Source organism: Carassius auratus, chromosome 12 (assembly GCF_003368295.1).
Source record: "Carassius auratus strain Wakin chromosome 12, ASM336829v1, whole genome shotgun sequence".
In the NCBI taxonomy this organism is placed as follows: domain Eukaryota; kingdom Metazoa; phylum Chordata; class Actinopteri; order Cypriniformes; family Cyprinidae; genus Carassius; species Carassius auratus.
This window is the reverse complement of record NC_039254.1, coordinates 20,732,207-20,751,458: the sequence shown is the minus strand read 5'-3', so window position 1 is coordinate 20,751,458 and position 19,252 is coordinate 20,732,207. Positions and strand designations below refer to the sequence as shown.

General features: G+C 37.1%; 2 protein-coding genes across 2 annotated transcripts; one reads left to right on the top strand and one right to left on the bottom strand.

The window, feature by feature from the left end:
• Positions 1-2,479: 2,479 nt before the first annotated feature.
• On the top strand, positions 2,480-7,126 carry emc9 (ER membrane protein complex subunit 9). The gene is made up of 6 exons (XM_026277565.1): positions 2,480-2,692; positions 4,823-5,017; positions 5,758-5,834; positions 5,930-5,999; positions 6,104-6,198; positions 6,271-7,126. Exons 2-6 carry the CDS (start codon positions 4,823-4,825, stop codon positions 6,449-6,451), a joined length of 618 nt encoding a protein of 205 aa, XP_026133350.1. The 5' UTR covers positions 2,480-2,692; the 3' UTR covers positions 6,452-7,126.
• Positions 7,127-8,535: 1,409 nt separating this feature from the next.
• Positions 8,536-14,646, bottom strand: irf9 (interferon regulatory factor 9). The gene is made up of 10 exons (XM_026277564.1): positions 14,583-14,646; positions 13,775-13,831; positions 13,291-13,413; positions 12,618-12,798; positions 11,752-11,897; positions 11,439-11,523; positions 11,267-11,317; positions 10,771-11,175; positions 9,492-9,604; positions 8,536-9,118 (listed from the first exon to the last, which is right to left on the bottom strand). Exons 2-10 carry the CDS (start codon positions 13,829-13,831, stop codon positions 8,981-8,983), a joined length of 1,299 nt encoding a protein of 432 aa, XP_026133349.1. The 5' UTR covers positions 14,583-14,646; the 3' UTR covers positions 8,536-8,980.
• Between the last annotated feature and the right edge of the window lie 4,606 nt (positions 14,647-19,252).

Below are 19,252 nucleotides of genomic sequence, written 5' to 3'. Positions count from 1 at the left end.
GTGACATACTAGTAGTGACTTGCTATTCATGTTAGTGAGTGACATAGCCTACTAGTACAGGGTTCTACAGTGCGACCATTTCAGTCGCATTTACGACTGGAAACTACTGTGTTTGACTATGAAAAAATATTTAGGAGCACCTGTACGACAAACCCGATCAGCATATTTGTGTTTGCGATGAAAGAACATCAAAGGTTTCTAATGTTATAACAAACAAAGTGTAGACAGAGTGGAAATAAAATATTTATTGTGCAGAGCTTTGTTGATTATAATATATATATATTTTTTGTGAGATCACAATGAACTAAGAGTGACAGCTTTTAATGATTATTAAGGGAGTTTGCAAATTAAACAAGAAGTTTAATTGCAAGACATGCTAGTCTCTTGCTAGTCATGTTACCGACATGCTAGTCACTTGCTAATCATGCTTGCAACATGCTAGTCACTTGCTGATCATGTAAGCAACATTATAGTCACTTGCTAATCATGCTTGAGACATACTAGTAACTTGCTTATCATGCTAGCGACATGTTAGTCACTTGCTAGTCATGTCAACAACATGCTAGTCATTTGGTAATCATGCTAGCAAATACGGTAATCACTATCTAATCATGCTACCAACATGCTAGCATCATGCTAGTCACTTGCTATTCACACTAGCAACATGCTAGCCATGCTAATAATATGCTATTCTCTTGCTAATCATGCTAGTAACATGTTAAAAACATGGTAATCAGGCTAGAACATGCTAGTCAATTGCTAATCATGCTAGTTAAATGCTAGCCATGCTAATAATATGCTATTCTCTTTCTAATAAATGCTAACAATTTGCTAGTAACATTCTAACCATGCCAGCAATATTTTAGTAATAGGCTAATCATGCTAGACATGCTATCAACATCTATATACATTTTCAAACTTCAGGTATTTACAACTGCTTTAAACTTTCAAGCTAGGCTTTCTCAAGCCAACCTAAAGTTTGTCTTGACGAAATTTTTTTAATCTAGTTCAACATTTCTTCTCTTCCAAACCATGTCTTCCACCATTATCGAGAGTATCTCTGCAATTAAACAACGAATGTGCATGGTGCTGCCAACGTAGAACACATGCACAGCATCTTGTTTACATGCAGAGGGAAGCATTTGCATGTGTTGTGGTACTCTCCATAATGTTATTTTGTGATAGATGTAATATAGGCAGAAAAATCTAGAAATTTCTGACAGAAAATGTATAAAAATTCAGTTTGTTTGGATGGCACCCGGTGGCTGTTTGTGATATAATGCCTTGAATAAAATTTTACAGAAACATAATTTTTTTACAATCAGCTTCAAATTTGCAACGTTTTTAGACATAAGACTTTAAAGGTGCAGTAGGAGATCTTGGAAAATGCTAACTTTAGTCTGATAGCACTGAAAGCGAATGTCCCATCCTCCCTCAATCGCTGTCCAAAGCCACGCCCCCACGCATGAATGCACACACACACACCAGACGACCAGAGACAACATTACTACAATACATCTTGTGTTATTAACAGTGAGAAAACTTTATAGTATAGTTAGTAAAAGTACTATAATACTAAGAAGGAAGGTCAGTTTGTTGATTTTTGCCATTCTCGCTCTTTCTGCACGGCATATGTGAACGTGCTGATGACTTACAGACAGTACAGACCAAAAGTTTGGACACACCTTCTCATTCAAAGAGTTTTCTTTATTTTCATGACTATGAAAATTGTAGAGTCACACTGAAGGCATCAAGGGCTATTTGACCAAGAAGGAGAGTGTCGGGGTGCTGCGTCAGATGACCTGGCCTCCACAGAACCTGAACCCAATCGAGATGGTTTAGGAGTAAGCTGGACCGCAGACAGAAGGCAAAAGGGCCAACAAGTGTTTAGCATCTCTCGGGGAACTCCTTCAAGACTGTTGGAAGACCATTTCAGGTGACTACCTCTTGAAGCTCATCAAGAGAGTGCCAAGAGTGTGCAAAGCAGTAATCAAAGCAAAAGGTGGCTACTTTGAAGAACCAAGAATATGACATATTTTCAGTTGTTTCACACTTTTTTGTTATGTATATAATTCCACATGTGTTAATTCATAGTTTTGATGCCTTCAGTGTGAATCGAAAATTTTCATAGTCATGAAAATAAAGAAAACTCTTTGAATGTGTGTCCAAACTTTTGGTCTGTACTGTATGTCTGCACAAACAGGGTACGCTGAGGTATGTAAATACATATGCTTACAGGCAGGTAAAGTCAATCAAAACTCTCAATGTTCGATGAACATTTCTTGGTCCTATACGCCTTCTACAGAATATATACATACCTAAACTGATTGCACCAGTTTTTGTTGCAATTTATTGAGTTGCAGTTTAAAGCCTTGGATGAATAAGTAGAATGTAACTTTGTTCCACACTTCGGAGCAGAAGGTGGCGGTAGTGCACCTTACTATGCTGGTTGCCAGCCGCCGTTAAAAACCAAAGAAGAAGAAGGATGTGTTCCACTAAGGACCGCCATGCGGCAGTAGCGTGCGACATATACAAGGGCACTGGCGTCACGAAGAAAAGGACGCTGTCGTTATACTAATGTCCGTTCTCTTCGTGTTCTTATGAAGTAAACGGTCAGATATTCGTGTTTTAATGTGTTTGATTTAATTATCGGGATTTCATATTTACTACCGAAAAGGAAAAACAACCAACGGTAAGTGTATTCTACTATGGATCTCTTTGGACGTGACGAATAAAGCGCCTATGATCAACGATTCATGGTGTCCATTACAACTGCTTACGTCAGTTATCACTCAATCGTTTATAGTCACATCAAGCGAATTTAATCCCGTCCTCACGTTTCTTCATAGTCTGGAAATACTTGGTTGAAATCAAGCTGGAAGCCCTGTAAACTTTAGTGGCAGATATGCTAATTTGCAACGCTTGTTTGAATTAAATGCTATATTCAGATGATATAAATGCTTTTGAAATTTTAAGTAACGTTACCAACCTGAGTGAACGTCAAACATAGTATCCTTTCACATACTAGAAGTGTTTAAACGGTTTCTACTTTCATAAGCAGGTAATTCCTTTGCTGGCATAGATTTTCAGGATTGTAGTATCAAAATCTAGAAACTTAAGGCACCTTCCTGGATTGATTCAGTGGGCAGTTTGTTTTAATTAGCTTGGACTAAGCATGTTTGGTCATTTTGCATCATTTCACCCATCTTCCAAACACACTGCTTGTCCAGTGTTGGGTAGCAGGGATGCTGGGGCATCTCTTGCTGAAGGCAGGGAAACACCCTGGACAGATGGCCCGTCCATCACAGGGCTAACACACATTACACACATTCAGTTTCATCTATCCTTTATGTCATCGGATTTTGGTGTTACACTGGATGGATTTACTGCAGAAAACCAATATCAATGCAGAGATAACATGCAAACATTGTGTAAGGAACATACTGAATTTTAAATAATTATTAATATATAATCATGTGGACTATTAATTTATCTGTTTCATGCCATGTGACATTTTCTGCTCATCTGGAATCTGCCATATTTATAATCATTAAACACATGAACAGAGAAAAAATATTAATCAGTGGATTCATCTGTACCAGGTCCATAAAGACATTCTTATATCACTGTTATAAGCAAAAGGCTACACTCTAAAAATACGATGTGTTCAGCTTGGGTTATATTATTGGGTTATTTTTCATATTTTTTTACCCAGGGTAGTTTTTCTGTAACTAAGATGCTGGGTTATTTTTTTCTACCCAACTGCTGGGTCAAGCCTGTCTCTGACAAAACAACCCAGCTGCTGAGTTACAGTCAGAGCGTGGGCTTTTTCATCCACACTACAGGAGAGAGCGGTTCTCAGTGATTTGGTGCACTTCTTCAGTGAAACAAAGGTTTGTATACATTTTATTAAAAAGTGTTTACTGTGCTGTGAATTATAATATTTTATGCAGTGCAACAGAAGAATGAGATGCCGGCTGTGTCAACATCGGTCACTTTGCATAATGGAAACTCCTTTTGACTTGCATAACATAAACTGATTTTATTCGTTATAGCATTGAATTTAATTTATTTGATGTTTAAATATGTTCTCTAATCTCAGTGCCGTTTGTTTATGGGCAGGTTATGGAGGCAGTCATGGCATCTTTCAGCTATGAATGAAACACGAGTCGGCAGTCTGAGGTTCGCAGTTCCCTGGTGAACAGCAGTCCATCGCCGGCTCAGATTTTGGCGATACACCAGCACGAGAACTAGTTATTACAGAGACTTGTTGAATAAACTTAGAAATTAAAATGCTAGTTTAAATGTTACATTTGTATTTCTAAAATGCTTGTTAAATGAGTTTAAATATATGTAGTATTTTAAACTATGCTGTATTCACTAAAGTAAATCCAATTTGTCTTATATTTTGTCCATGGGTGTTCTTGCTTGAAAATAAATGTTTATCTTTTGATTTTTGCTGTTGCCTCTTGTTATTCTGATTTTTTTTATTTTTTTATTTTTTATTTTTTTACTGCCCATTTTAAACTAGCAATATAATAAATTTTAAACAATAATTGTCTTAAAACAACCCAGCATGTTGGGTAAATACAATTAAACCAACCAGCTATGTCAATATAACCCAGCATGTGTTCTGTCCAATATTTACCCATCGCTGGGTTGCCAAATATCCCAAGTTGGATTGTTTTTAACACAGCATTTAAAGTCTATGTTTACAAAAAAATATTACTTAACCTGAATTGTTGACACCTCCTTGCAAGGCTTAGTTATGACTTTATAAAATTAAGGCCTCTTTTTTTCCCGCCAATGGGATTTTTTTCAGATGGGTGAGGTGGAGTTGTCCTGTCTGGCTTATGCCAAAATGTTCCTACATGCAAGTCAGCATCCTCGCAGCAGTGTGAATGGCCTGCTGCTGTCCTCCAGTCCAGCGGGGGCAGCTGTTTGTATCACAGATTGTGTGCCATTGCTCCACTCCCACTTGTCTCTGGCTCCAGTCACACAGCTCGCACTTACACAGGTGAGTGCACCTTTAATGAAGATGAGAAGTAGGAAAATTGTGATGTCACTGCACTTAACTTCCATCCAGTTATTACAATTGTTATTTTTATCTCTGATATGATTTTTCATTGCAGAACTACAAACATAATGAATGTGTATAAAAACATCATTAGCTTTAAGATTTAAAAAGGTTGTGAATTAATAATTGTTCAGTGAGAATAGGTGAAACATTTTGGATTTCTTTCAACTAAAATTATTTTGCTTTGGTGACTATATCCCTTGAAGGGGAAGGTCACCCAAAAATGATGTCTGTCATAATTTACTCACACTTAGGATCTTCTATGTATGACTTTTATTTTGGAAACACACAAAAAATATTTCATTCTTTTCTTATTTGGTCCATTTAATAAATGTCTCAACATTTTGACAAGCAACCACATTTGAGATTGATTAATTGTTTGAAGTGTATTGAATCTTCAAGAGAATGGGTTCCAGCTATTCTTAATCATATGAACCATCGAACCATATGCATTCTTTGTTTGCATACATTTAAATCAAGTTTATTCTCTTCTCTGGTTGGACAGTTTACATACTGTGTGAAGGTTGGCAACGTTTTTCTCGCACAGTAATTGTAAGTCGTGCAAAATGGTTATAAGCATTCAGATGTTAAATAAAAAAAAATCTGCTAAATGATTACATGTAAAAATGATTAAATTTAAATGATGTTTTTATAGTATATGTCAATATTTCCTGTTGTAGGTCGACGTTTGGTGTTCACAAACGCAGCAAAGGATTGTGGGATATTATCAAGCCAATGCTTGCGTCTCAGACAGCAGGTACTCCTCCATCTTTTTTCATTTTACCCGAATTCCTTATTTTCCTCTGCATTTTACTTTTCTCTTACTCTTTTTTTTTTTTTTTTTTTTTTCAGCCCTACACCATGTGCGTTGAAGATTGCAGAGAAGATCTTTGAGCAGTGTAACAATGCTGTTTTGCTTATGGTAATTTAGAAAATGTCACTTGCTGCAAAATTTATTGGAAAAGTTTTTTTTTTTTTTTTTTTTTTTTTTTTTTAATGGGTAAAATTTTTTTACCACTGCCTCAGATTGATGGAGAAAAGATGTATCCAGGCTGCCGTGTTCCTCCGATTGTGATGTATGAGCGTAAAGATGCCCGCTGGACCCTCAAAGACAAACACACGTAAGTCAAATCTCCAAAAAATGTGTGGATTATAATGCTACAAGTGCAGTTAATGACATGTGTATTCCTTAGAATAATGCTTCGACAGTGGGAAGAAACCTGTTCCATAGTTAATCAGCTGTTCAGCTCTGGTGATCAGACGCTATTGGTGGACTTTGACAGCCATTTGGATGACATCACAAAAGATTGGACCAATCAGAAACTCAATGCCAAGATCATGGAACTGATTTCTCCAGCCAATGGAAATGTTTAACTGTATAGACAAAATTTTTCTCACATCATAGTTTTCATAGCTTTCCCCTCTAATTGTGTTTTTAACACATTATTTTATTTTGACAAATTTATATGATTTAAATGATGTCCTCAGATATGCAAAAAGAAACATTTTCTTTTGTGTGGTATGATTTGGTGCTGACCCTAAAAATAAACAAAATTACATTGAGGTCGACTCAAATACAAGCAGCATACTTCTTCTTACTTTGATAACTTTGATCGCCTGTTACATTTTAATAATTTAATAATAAGCTATTAATTGGTTTGCTTTCTAAGATCTATATCTATCTAATAATCTGTAAGAACACTATGTATGGTTCCTGAGGTGCTGTCAGGACAAAAAAAAGTGAAGAAAATAGATTTTATTTTATGTTGTCGTGAAGTAGTCTAGTATTTAGCTTTAACTATATGGAGGTTAGAAGTCTTTAATAATATAGATGATTCCTTCCGGCAAACAGATCAAATCAGTGCTCAGAGTAGTGTGTGTATGATTCATGTGAGGTGTGTCCTGCAAGATGTGGCTCTTCAGGTCTGTCTGGAGCTTTTATTTGTTTTGATGCCTTTTTCCCCCCACTGCAGCACTGCTGACATTTGTTAGCTAACCTGTATGACTAGCTTTTTTCTGTGGAACATAAAAGTAAATATTTAGAAAAAATGTGCTTGTTTTTTTATTTATTGTTTGGTCCATGCAATGAAAGTCAACTGGCAATATTTAAATTACATTCTTTCACCCCCCCCCCCCCCAGTTTAATTCAACAACATTTGTGTGGCGACCCTTCTCACAGTTCCCCTCAAGGGAGAAAAAATTAGCTCTTTGAGATACAGATTGGGTTGATTCAAGTAAGTGACAAGTTGACTTAATTTAAAAAGATTGAGGAAACCTGTTGCCTTAAAATTAAAATGAAAAATAAATAAAAGTAAATAATAATAAATAAATAAAATTCTCAGATCAATAATTTCACAGTTACGCTCCAGAGGGGGCATTAAATCACAAACATTATGACATTATTATAAGGCTCTATAGGTGCATTTCTGATGCAACTTGAAGTGTTGTCCTGTGGTCTATGTATGTCAAGTTTGTACACTGAAGTCGGGAGCTTCAAGTCAATTTACACCGCTTGGACAAATAAAAAAATATTTGATAACTTGTTGCCAGCTATGCAGGAAATCTGGTGAAGATTAGATCAAGGGCCTAATAAAAAATAATAATAATTCAGTGTCACCATCATTAGACCTCTGTCTTTATTTAAAAAAAAAAGAAGTTTACCTTTTGAGATGGAAAAGTTTGCAAGTGCACATTTATATGTGCCATAAGGCAGTAAAAGTGGACTAGTGAGTAAATTAAATTTATGCATTTAGCAGATGCTTTTATCCAATGCGACTTACAGTGCATTCAGGCTAATATTTTTTATTGTATATGTGTTCCCTGGGAATCAAACTGACAACCTTGTGCTGCTAACGTAATGCTCTACCACTTGAGCTACAGGAACACTGTATTATTTATGAGTAGATTAATATTTTTTTCCATTTGGCATGATGCTGTTTAAATGTCCCAACTAACTCTAGTCCCATTTAACCAGTTGTTATCAATTGCCTTTTTGCATGAAACATGGAAGAATTATTTAATAACTGGGAATTATATATATTATTATTATTATTATTATTCATATATTTTTTTGCCATATATTAAAATTTGAGTCAACCAAAAATCTTATTCCAGCCATGTAGCCAAAAAAAAAAAAAAAAAAAAAAAAAAACATTCAAAAACATCCACTGACTTCAGAACTATGAAGCTGGAACCGCTAAAATTCTCCTTTCCAGCTTTTGGCCTTCAAAATATCTCACCATTGCCGGTCTCTATAGCGCCATCTACTGTCACACAGATGATTTTCTGTGAGCCTGCACAGATGCATATGATTGTGATCATCCTGCCATGTTACACCCCAGATATGGATACCTGATATGGATACCTGCACTTTTCTTGGATAAAATCCAAGAAAAGTGACATTCCTGGTATCTCTCATTTCGACTGAGACGGCCAACAACAGAGAACAAGGCAAGTGATTATTGTCTTTGATACATTTATTTATAAAACAAGTGATAACATTCAGTGAAACATTAGCGTTGGATGAAAACGTACAGCGTGATTTAACAATCCTCTTGCAGTTAACCATGTACATCGTTATTAATGCATTTAATGATTTTGAACATCTTTACTCTCACTCCACAACGGCAGATGATAAATGCATACTTGTAAAAATGACAAAATATTTAACAAACAAAACTATATTGACTAAAGACATTTTATATTACTTATAAATATATGGATTTAACTACTATATGGCTACATATTTTAAGCATTTGAAGCATCTAATAATTACTATATTTATTTCCACTACCTACAAGAAAGTGCTTATACAAGTTGTCTCAAGTCATGCCATATATAGTTGTTTTTCTTTATTTTGATCCTTAACATTAAGAATGCAGTAAGTGTTATCTTAGAGGTTTGTTACTGCTGCAATACTTCAACAATGTTTAGCGTCACTTCGCCTGTAGGAGACTGGCTGGCCAGACTTTTGAGAATTGCAATTGAGTCTCTGAAGGTCTTGACCTCTTCTATCTGCGACTCAACCCAGGGGATAGAGATCTGGAGAAAAAAAAAAAATCATAAGAAAAGTTCACCCAAAAACAATGTGTTTCTCGTGGAAATGTAACTGTTTTTTGTTTGTCGTATCTCAAAGTTCTGAAATATGCAAGATCCAAGTGTCAAGGTGGTAAGTTTTCTTATGTACTAGTGTGAATAGGATAACAAAAACTCTTTTGTTGTTCCAACTTCACCTGTATTTTAAATTTTTGACATTATGCAAAACATCTTTTGTGTTTGAAATGACATAAGGATGAAAAATGGTTGGATTAACAATTCACAACTGCTAAAGTAGCAAATCCACTTATCGCACAAATGTAGCATAGTATTTGATCCATATACTAAATTAATTGCTGCATTGACATCAGGTCTGTACCTTAATGATGATGTGTTTATCATTGATGTTATCTCCATCATCCAGCTCTTCTCCAAAACACAGCGTGATCTCACTTTGAGGTTGTTTTCCTCCATTGCGGAAAGCGTCCAACTCTGAAAGGAACAGAATTATAAACACCATAAAAATTATTGAAATAAATTTTGTTGTGAAACCAAACTCTTCAATACGTTTAGGATTAGTGGCTGATTGATAGAGGTTTTCGATGTTCAAGATTTGACTGATATGAAATAAAATAAAATGAAATAAAGCCAAATACATATGATATTACACTATAATGTAGATAGCAAAAACAAATATATATATAAAAATATAAATATATAGTTTCTGAAAATATATTTGTACTAATTTTACATTAGATTTACTAAATTAAAAATAAATAATTAACATTTATTATTTAAAAATAATTTGAACTTAATAAAAAATTAAACCTGTACAATTTGTAAAAACTTCTTGACTCTGTAATTGTACTATAGTACTCTTAAACATATAAAGATATTGTTAAAAATATTAATAAAAAGGAATTTATCGCTGTAATCAATAGTGCACTCAGACAGCATCCAATTTACATGGACTGAACGTTACACACGCGGTACATACATTTTTATACGATCTACAAATGTTCACTTCAGAGCATCTCACAGCTGCATTTGCCGACTTTTGCAAGGTTTGTGCAATTGAATGTTTATTAGATATTCAAAGGTTTGATTAAATGATAGAACTGCACTTTTGCTGAATGTTGACTCTAGATAATTAAATATTATAACGTTTGCCTTTCTATTATTATTAATAATAGAAGTATAATAGCAAATTCCATTATACTTTTTATATACAGTTCTTTGTTTAACAGTTCTGTGTCATAATCTATTAGGCAATTAACTGTTAAACAGCGATAGTAAAGTGATGAAGATGGAGAATGGGTGCATTCTCATCGTTGTCAAAATAAAAGTTCCTCTTCTGGCACAATAGCCAAACAGAAAAATGCATCAGTCGATGATGAGAATTAAAAAAATGCAGACATATTGGTCAACCACTATTTAGGACCTATTATTACATTTGTGCCCCCAATTATAGCACAGCTAAATGTTTCATTAAGGATATACCATCCTGTCTTATTAGCTCAAATCATATGGATTCAACAAGTTTCAAGATATTTCTGGTATTTTGTTACTAATCCGTTTTTAAATGAACATTTAAGCCAAAGAACTATAAGGAGCGTTTTATTTATTCAGTGGAAAAACTATGCTTGTGAAACACTTACCCCGTTTGAATATATCCTTGCTGAACAGCTGGGTGGGCTCGCTTGCTCTCTCCATTTTACAGGGTCCTGTGGTGGTGTTATGTGGTCCTTTCCAGAACACCCGCCCCTGACAGAAGCGCTTGGCATAGATGCCTCCTCCTGTCGAGGTCAGGACTATTCCACTCTCCATGAAGGGCAGCAATTTGTTAAGAGCGGTCAAACGTGGGGCGAGGCTGGGGTTGGAGCTCATGTCTGATGGGGGGTCTGGGAGTGGGATTCGATGGAAGCCAGTGCCGTTTAGAGGCAGTGGAGACGGAGGGACAGGTGAAGGAGGCAGGTAAGCGATCCGAACATCGCTACCCATTATTTCTCGCCGCAGGACCTCCTGCCCAATGTAGTGCACGGTTATGTGGAAAGAATGCAGCACTGAAAGAACAATAATACTAGAGGTTTAAGAAACCGTTTGGCAAGAGTTTGGAGTTTTTTCTTCTTATCAATAAATGTTATTTTTAATCACCTCTCTTGTCGACTGCTTCAATGGTGAAGTTTACTTGGATATCTTCAGTGTCTCAAGAAAGAGAAGAACGATAATAAATCATTCACCCACACTGCATTATCAGCATTAAACACTAAAGAGCCATGCAAGTTGCACATCAGTGAAAAATTCAGAAATAGAATTAGATCATTACTGTTGTCAGTCTTCAAGGGGTTTGTCTCCACCTCTGCTTGGAGTAGGATTTCTCTTCCTGTGTGTGGGATGATTTCCTGTGCACTCTGTCAAAATAGTGCCCAGTTAATTGTAGACTCATACAGTACTTTACACTGCAAAACCAAGCTGTAGAATGCAAATGTCTCTTAATGCATGTTCGTGACTCAGTGTTTACATAAGGTTTTTGAAACACAGGCTTTCACTATTTACATGCATGCAGCAAACTGCAATTTAATTACAGTATGAACAGCATAGCTCCTCAATGATTAGTTACAATGTCCTAGATTTTTTACCATGTTGATGGACTGGGGCACAATAACCTCCTCTTTGATTATTTTCTGGCATGCAATCTGCTCCTCATCTGGCTCGGATTCACTGTGTTTCCTTCTCCTGCTCCTCACTTGCTTTCCTCCATTCTCTTTTTTCACTTTCACCATTCCTATTGTGAGAGAAAAATTTACTAATTGCAAAAAGTTATTATTTTACATATTCATTGCAGTTATTACAGACATTTAGCTGGTAATAAAAAGCACAATTTCATAATTTTTATAATCAGGTGTGTTTGTTAAATTAATGTTTTAGAATACTATTTCTGCATTCAATCAATCAGTCAATAAAATAGTTAGTATTACTTCTTTAGGCAGCGACTTACAGAATGAAAAGAACAAACAACAGATTCCAGAAAGACCTTACAAATTAGTTAGCCAACTTCACTATTTTTGACTAGTCAATTAGTCAGGCATTTTACACATTTATAGTTAGGTGGTTAATAGTCATGTGTTGTATTGACTATATCAGGGTTGCCAGGCTAGATATTGATGACATGGACTGAATCGGACAGTTTTTAAGGGTTCTGATAATCCAAAAAGATCAGTTTTACTCTTATTGTTTTATATTACCTTTTCTTCGAGCTATGAGGTTCATGCTAAAAAAACAATCTAATAAACTGTTGCCTGTATTTTTTAAATGATTGCTTTAATCATTTAAATTTTGTGCACACTCTGAAGGGGAAAACCCAGTATGAGGGTTTTTTTTCTATGCAAAGTACAAATGCTTAAAGATAGAAGATTTAAGATAAGACTCTGCTTGTGTAACAATTTCTGAAAGTTGGATACCTTGCTAATATCCATATATTTTTTTCACATCCCTGCTTGGTTACCTTGTTCTTCTAGTGGTACGAGGCGATACACCTTGTAGGGTTCTGAGATGTCCAGCTGTGACCTTTCAGTGACCTCACAAAACTCTGGACTTTTGTTGAGGGCACAGCGAAGGCGAGTTTTCCAGGATGCAGGGTCTGAATTTCCATTCTCCACAAGCTTCCCTTTAAACTCTGCCCAAGCCTTAAATGAAAAAAAAAAATCATTGGAAATTGTAATCAACAATTTTCAAATGGCTTGCATGTTTAAAATAAGTAAATTACAGATGAATTTTTATTTTTTTTTTTTCTGATCATAAATGTGTAAATTATTTATCATCAATAGAAGTCTACAGATCATACAGTAGCTTGAGTTTGCAGAGGACTGCACTAATTGTTGTGCACTAGGTCAGTGGTTCCTAACACTGGTCCTTGAGGCACCCCAACACTGCACGTTTTGCATGTCTCCTTAATCAAACACACCTGATTCAGGTCATCATCTCCTTAGTAGAGACTCCAAGACCTGAAACTGTCCTGTCAGAGAAATCAGACATGCAGAGTGTGCAGTGTCGGGGTGCCTCCAGGACCAGGGTTGGGAACCACTGCATTAGGTACCACTCACACTTGGGTAGTTGTTCATTGTGTAAAAAAAGTAAGAAACAAGGACACAGAGAGGAAGATATTGACACATTTGGACCTTGAATATAGCTGCATCCTCATCAGTACGGAAATCTTGTTTTCCTGCATGTTTCCATGGGATACGAAACATGGTTTTCTCAGGGTTGTCCCACACTAGGCCAAGATACTTCTCACTGTTCACCTACATCCCAAAGCACACACAATAGTGAAACAAACCAAAAGTCATCAGCAACACACAAAAGCATAACAGGAAGCACTAGAGATTGTTATAAGATAAAATATTTGAAAGAGATCAAACTGCAGCAGAGAAAGTGAATGTCTCAAAACATGAGTGTTTTACAAGAAAAGCGTCAGCTCACTCATCCAATCATGATTTTTTGGACGGGGAGTGCATCTAGTACAACATTAATCCGTAAAGGATGCCTATATCCAACACTGAGAGAGCATAATCTATCTACCTCCTTCAGATTAAGAAAGTCTTTGGGCCTAAATTCAGATCTTCTGAAATTCTCAACACACTGCACACACACACACACACACACCTGTTCCACTATCCAGGAACGCAGGCGACGTGTGGAACGAATTCTTCCAGATGCCATCTGAAAAACATAGATTTTCAGCTGCAGATTAAAGTCAGTCGTAGCCTATCATACATTGACAGTTCATGGAAGTGAGTAATTGTTACAAATTCACTAATAAAAAGTACCATGTTTTTATGTATTTTAATTTAAAATTAATACATACTCTAATATCGATATTTTGTTGATATTTGTGATATTTTGTTATCTATTTTTTATGTGGTTCCAAGATTTTTAGCCTTACAGGAACAACTGGGTCAGTATAGTACGATGTAAGCAAGCACTTAACAAAAACAATTCTCAATTGTAATTACGCACAGATTATTAAATATTATTTTGACTCTAGAAGATTCTTAAATATTTTCATTTATTGTGGTTATCACCCACGAAAGAAATCGCCTCCCTGTGCCCCTTGGCAGTGCCCTAAATTGGCTGCGCCCTCCGTGTATTATAGGAAGTGATTTGTAAATAATTTACTACCATCGTATATCTAACATTATACCAAAGAACCGTCACAGTACGTTTTGTAAATCTTACAATTAATGATCCACTTCAAACAATCGTCAGTTATTTAAGTTAACGTCCTAAAAACTCGTAAGAGTGAAAACCCAACAGTAAAAAACAAGGAATTAAATAATTTCTGCGATTTTTTTCTAAAATCCTTCTCTTCAAACCAATGTAGAATAATTGATGTGTGTTTAAATAGATCTGGATTCAATTTGGATTACATTTTGTGAAAATCCTAATGTAGTTTGTTTGTAGTTTCGATTACCTTAGTTTCGATCCTGTGCACTGTCAGCCGCTGTGAAGAACACAAGTCCGTTCACAATAAACTCCTGAAAGCAAAGCAGTGGAGCGACCATGAAGCTGTTCAATATATAAATACCCTTCACATCTGGAGGGGGCGCTCGGCGGATCACAGCGCTAATTTTCTTTGGAAAATATAGCATATTTTTTGTTATGAAATTATTTAAGAAATATGTCAATATATAAGCACAAATCCAATTAATTCTATACAAACATTGGCAACATTTACAGAAAAATAATTTTATGAAAAAAAAAAATTGACACATATTAGGACCACAAATCTTAAGTACCACCTGACGTTTCTTACAGTCCACCGCGTTAACTACTCCACTTTCAACTGATAATGTTTATTATTTACTACAACATGATTATGTGTTATGTGACATCTTAACTGAGCCATCGTAAATACAAGTAATGATAAACAGAACAATAAACCCCTCCCACTTTGCTACCTTCCTCCAGCCAATTTCCCTTCTGCCGGTTTCAACCATTTCATCAAAAGAGCTGCTTCCCAGAAATCACGTGATATACGGAGCTCCCTTTAAGCCTCCAGAAGCCAAACATCCCCTGATAGGCTGTGGAAATGTGTTCATACTCTTGCGAAATGTGATGCATTGTCCACAGTATGTAGTAGAAAAAATAAGTTAAAATAAAAGTTAAAAAAAAAAAAAAAAAAAGTCTGGACTGAAACACTATTTGTATACTTGATACAGTTTTGATATTTTTTTGTTTACATTTTTACAATAATAGTGTCATCATACTGCACGTGCACACACACACACACACACACACACACATCTTAATGGGGACATTCCATAGAAGTAGTGGTTTTTATATTATACAAAGTGTATATTCTATTGCCCTACGCCTAAACTTACCCCTTACAGGAAACTTCTCTGCATTTTTACAATTGTAAAAAAAGTTTACAGTTTTTGGCCCTCATCTATTGTGGTTTACCAAGCTATGTGTTCTTTGTTCTCTTGGTTTTTAACAAAACCTGTTTGTGTGTGGGATACAGTTGTTAGTTTTCATCACACTTTTGGAACCAAAAGATTCTCTTCTCAGGCTGGTGAAGATGGCGAAAACACTGTAGCTGTGTCTCATTTCGAAGGCTGTGTCCTAGTTAGGATGTCTGTCACATCACAACTATGTTGTTGGACTTACCTGAGTTTTATAAGTAGAATCGCTCCCTTGGTCAAAATAAAGGGGTCAATGGTCTCTCCAAATAAATCTCCCTCATACACTTTGAAGTGGAACGCACTTCAAAATGGTGACAGGTATTACCCCGACGGGAAGTGCTTACAGAACATTGTAAATGTGTGTCTAAGCAAAGTGCAATGTAGCCAGTATCGACTGTGAGGCATAAAAACTATAGTTTAATTCTTACTTTGGAATGTAATGGCTGCGTTTCTAAAATAAGACTCGATGACGCAAGACATGAGACAGCTCTCGCTCACACTCTCAAACAACTGAGATGCTCTTGCAAGTCATCATCGCTATCTACTTCCTCTCTTTTCCTCAAACTCCAGAATCACAATTTGAAGCACTCAGTGTTTTTCATAATATTTTTTAAGACCATGTGTTTGCTTTTTTATCCTGAAAAAAAAAGAAGAAAAAAAGACCAAATTTTAAAGCTTCATGAGGTAACAGAAGAAGACAACAATAAATAATTAAAAGTGCAGTTGGTCTATTTATGAATTTTCTGTATCTGAATCTATGTATCTATATGAAATCATTTATATAATATGGATTTCTAACCTTTCAGCTGTGTATGTGTGTGAAGTGTTGTTTAAAGTGTAATGTGAAATGTGTTGTAGTAGTGCTGAAACTACAATTAAGAAAATGTAATGAACTTCTGTGTATCATACATAACCTTTGTGTTTTTGTACACTGATAACACAAAAGTGTACAAAAACAGTGTTTGTGCTTATATTTATGCTTGATTGTAAATAACTGTATGGTGTATGTGGACTCAACATTTACATTTAGATTAATGTCTCATGCATTTCTCAGTTTTAAATGAGTGTAAATTTAAAATTTGCAACTCAGAAGTTGTAATATTAGTATTTTTTTCTTTTGTTATAACAAGCCCTCTCAGGGGCCATAGAGGCCGGAAAACACTGGCACACTTTCAGGTTCAGTCAACAAAGCAGATGGATTTGGACATTCAGTCTTTGCATTGGTAGTAGTCTGGACCGCACAGCAGCATCTTTGAAAGGGTAAGACAAACGCATAGTCACATCATGAGCATAGCCTGCAGGGGTGCCTGGTGTATAGGAAGTGACAGCAGGACTATAGTTCAGAAGGATATCTGCAGGTAGCCGTGGTTCTCTGCCATGTGCAAGAAAGAAAGGAGAGAACCCCGAATGAATACTGGAGTTATATGCCAGTTCCACTTGAGGCAGATATTTATCCCATTCACCCCCACTTTCACAAAAGAGGGACTTTCCCTTTCGCGATCGTAAAAAAAGGGGATGGGGGGGGGGGGGGGGGCAGCAGACGAGAGAGAGCCTTGGGAGGATGATGTTATATCTTTAACACTTTCTCATACTGAGGTTAGTGCTCTGATGGGTTTTACCCAGGAAAAGCAGGAGATATTTGAGGATGGTGAAGAAGCTGGGGCTGAGCCTTCTCAATTCTCCTGCCCTGCTTATGTAGAGCTGTTGGAGGTTATTGAATGAAAATTACCTTTTGACCATAGCCCTCCAGCTCAGATGAGCCTTTCATTTGTGCATGATCTCCATACAGAGATTAAAAAGAAATGAAAGATGCCGTTTTCTTCTCGCATCCATCGATTTTGGCAGATTATCGAGGTGATCCGCGGAAGCGGCTAGGAGGGAATGCCCCCTGTAGAAAGAGCTAAAAATTTTATAAATAATTTAAAAAAATGTATCTGTGAAATTTTTTTCTTTCTGCAGGGGAAACCTCCTCTCTTAATCTCCCTCCTTGCCATCTAAACCCCTTCAGAAAATCATCTAGCTTAAATGGCAAGGCATACGCAGTAGCAGGTCAGGCTGTCGCTTTATTACACACGATGCTGGTGCTTCAAGCATATCAGACTGATCTGCTAAGAGACCTGGATAGAGGCAGGGGCTTTTCTGATCAGGTAGCTGAGATGCACCGCACCACGGATCTCTCTCCGTGCTACCAAGCAGGCCACCTCCGCCATGGGCAGGACTATGGCGGACATGGTGGCAGCGGAGAGACATCTGTGGACGAACAGACATCGGTAGGAATGTCCAGGTCTGAGCCCAAACAACATAGGGGTCCTGGCCTGTCTCGATCTGAGGATCAAAGATGGGCACAGAAGGCTAGTGTCGCAACTCGTGCTCCTCCCCCACCTGCGGGCAAGGGTTAGAGGAATCGTGGGTCACGAGGAGGTAAGCAGAACCTAAGGGGTATGATCTAGACGAGGCAGCGTTCTCGTCCGAATCAGAGTGATACCGAGGTATCTACTCGTTCCCTTTGGGGATTTTTAACCCTCTGGAGTCTGGAGAAAATAGCCTAATAACGCGTATATGCGTTAATTGACTTCAGAGGGTTAACTTCTGCTTTTATCCTCCCCTTCCTAATTCCCCTGTAACCACCAGCTCGGCACCTGATCGAGGTTAGGTAGAAACCTCTCGCATAACAGTCTCCTATGCTGGAACTATAATGTTTTTTTATGGTTCTATGTCCATAGCAACCAACCTGACTGAAGGTCCAGACTAAATGGAGGTGCCCCTTGAGCGGGGCTTCGGCATAGGAGGGTGGGTGAGTACATGTAACCCTCTCTGTATATACTTATTTTTATTTAATTGCTGGTGGTTACATGTCTACTAATACGCTCTGTGAGTTTGCTTTGCAGTGCTCAGTTACAGTGTTTACTAAACATTCGCCAGCAGCAGCCATCTGGTTTCATGTTCCGGTATTAGGCGGCTGAGATCACAGGTTTCTGAGGGAGCCTCCTTAATCATCAGGCCTGGCACAGCACTGCAGGGAATTTCATGGATGTCTTAAGGGTGCTGTTGCATCTACTGGGAAGTGGAGGTGGCAGTTACAGAAGTCTTCTTGTATATGTTGACTCAGGTGAGCTCCCCTCACCTGAGGTTTGTAAAATTGAGCTTGCCTCTCCCGTGAGATTCAGCACTTCTGCGATGCTTAGGAACCTTTAAGTACACACGCTCAGCTTTGTGTACTTTCTCAAAACCACATGGTGGTCAGTGTGTATGTGAACACTTTGCGCACTTTCTAAAAATCCTAAAAGTGGTAAGTTTGCACGCAAGACTCTGCAAACTTTCTGAAATCTTGTAGGATAAGGGTTACGCGCTCTGCTTCGTTCCCTTTCTTGAGATGATTAGACCTTGGTTCCTTGGGCTCCATTCAGCCAGTGTGTATTTGTTTATACACCTCAAGCATCGCTTCCCTCAACATGAGGGGCTATTTGGGTGATTCTCGTGGTAATTTAGCAGCGCTCCCCTTTTTCCAAAATAGGGTCGCCTATGATTGCGCTACTCTGAGCTCGGAGTTCTCCTCTCGTATGAGACGGAGTTCTCTGTTTTTTCCCCAGAGTGCTCCAGTATTGTTTCCATAGATCCAGTTGATGACTCTCAATCTTACTGTTTTGAGATGTAACATTCCATCTATGAGCTGCTC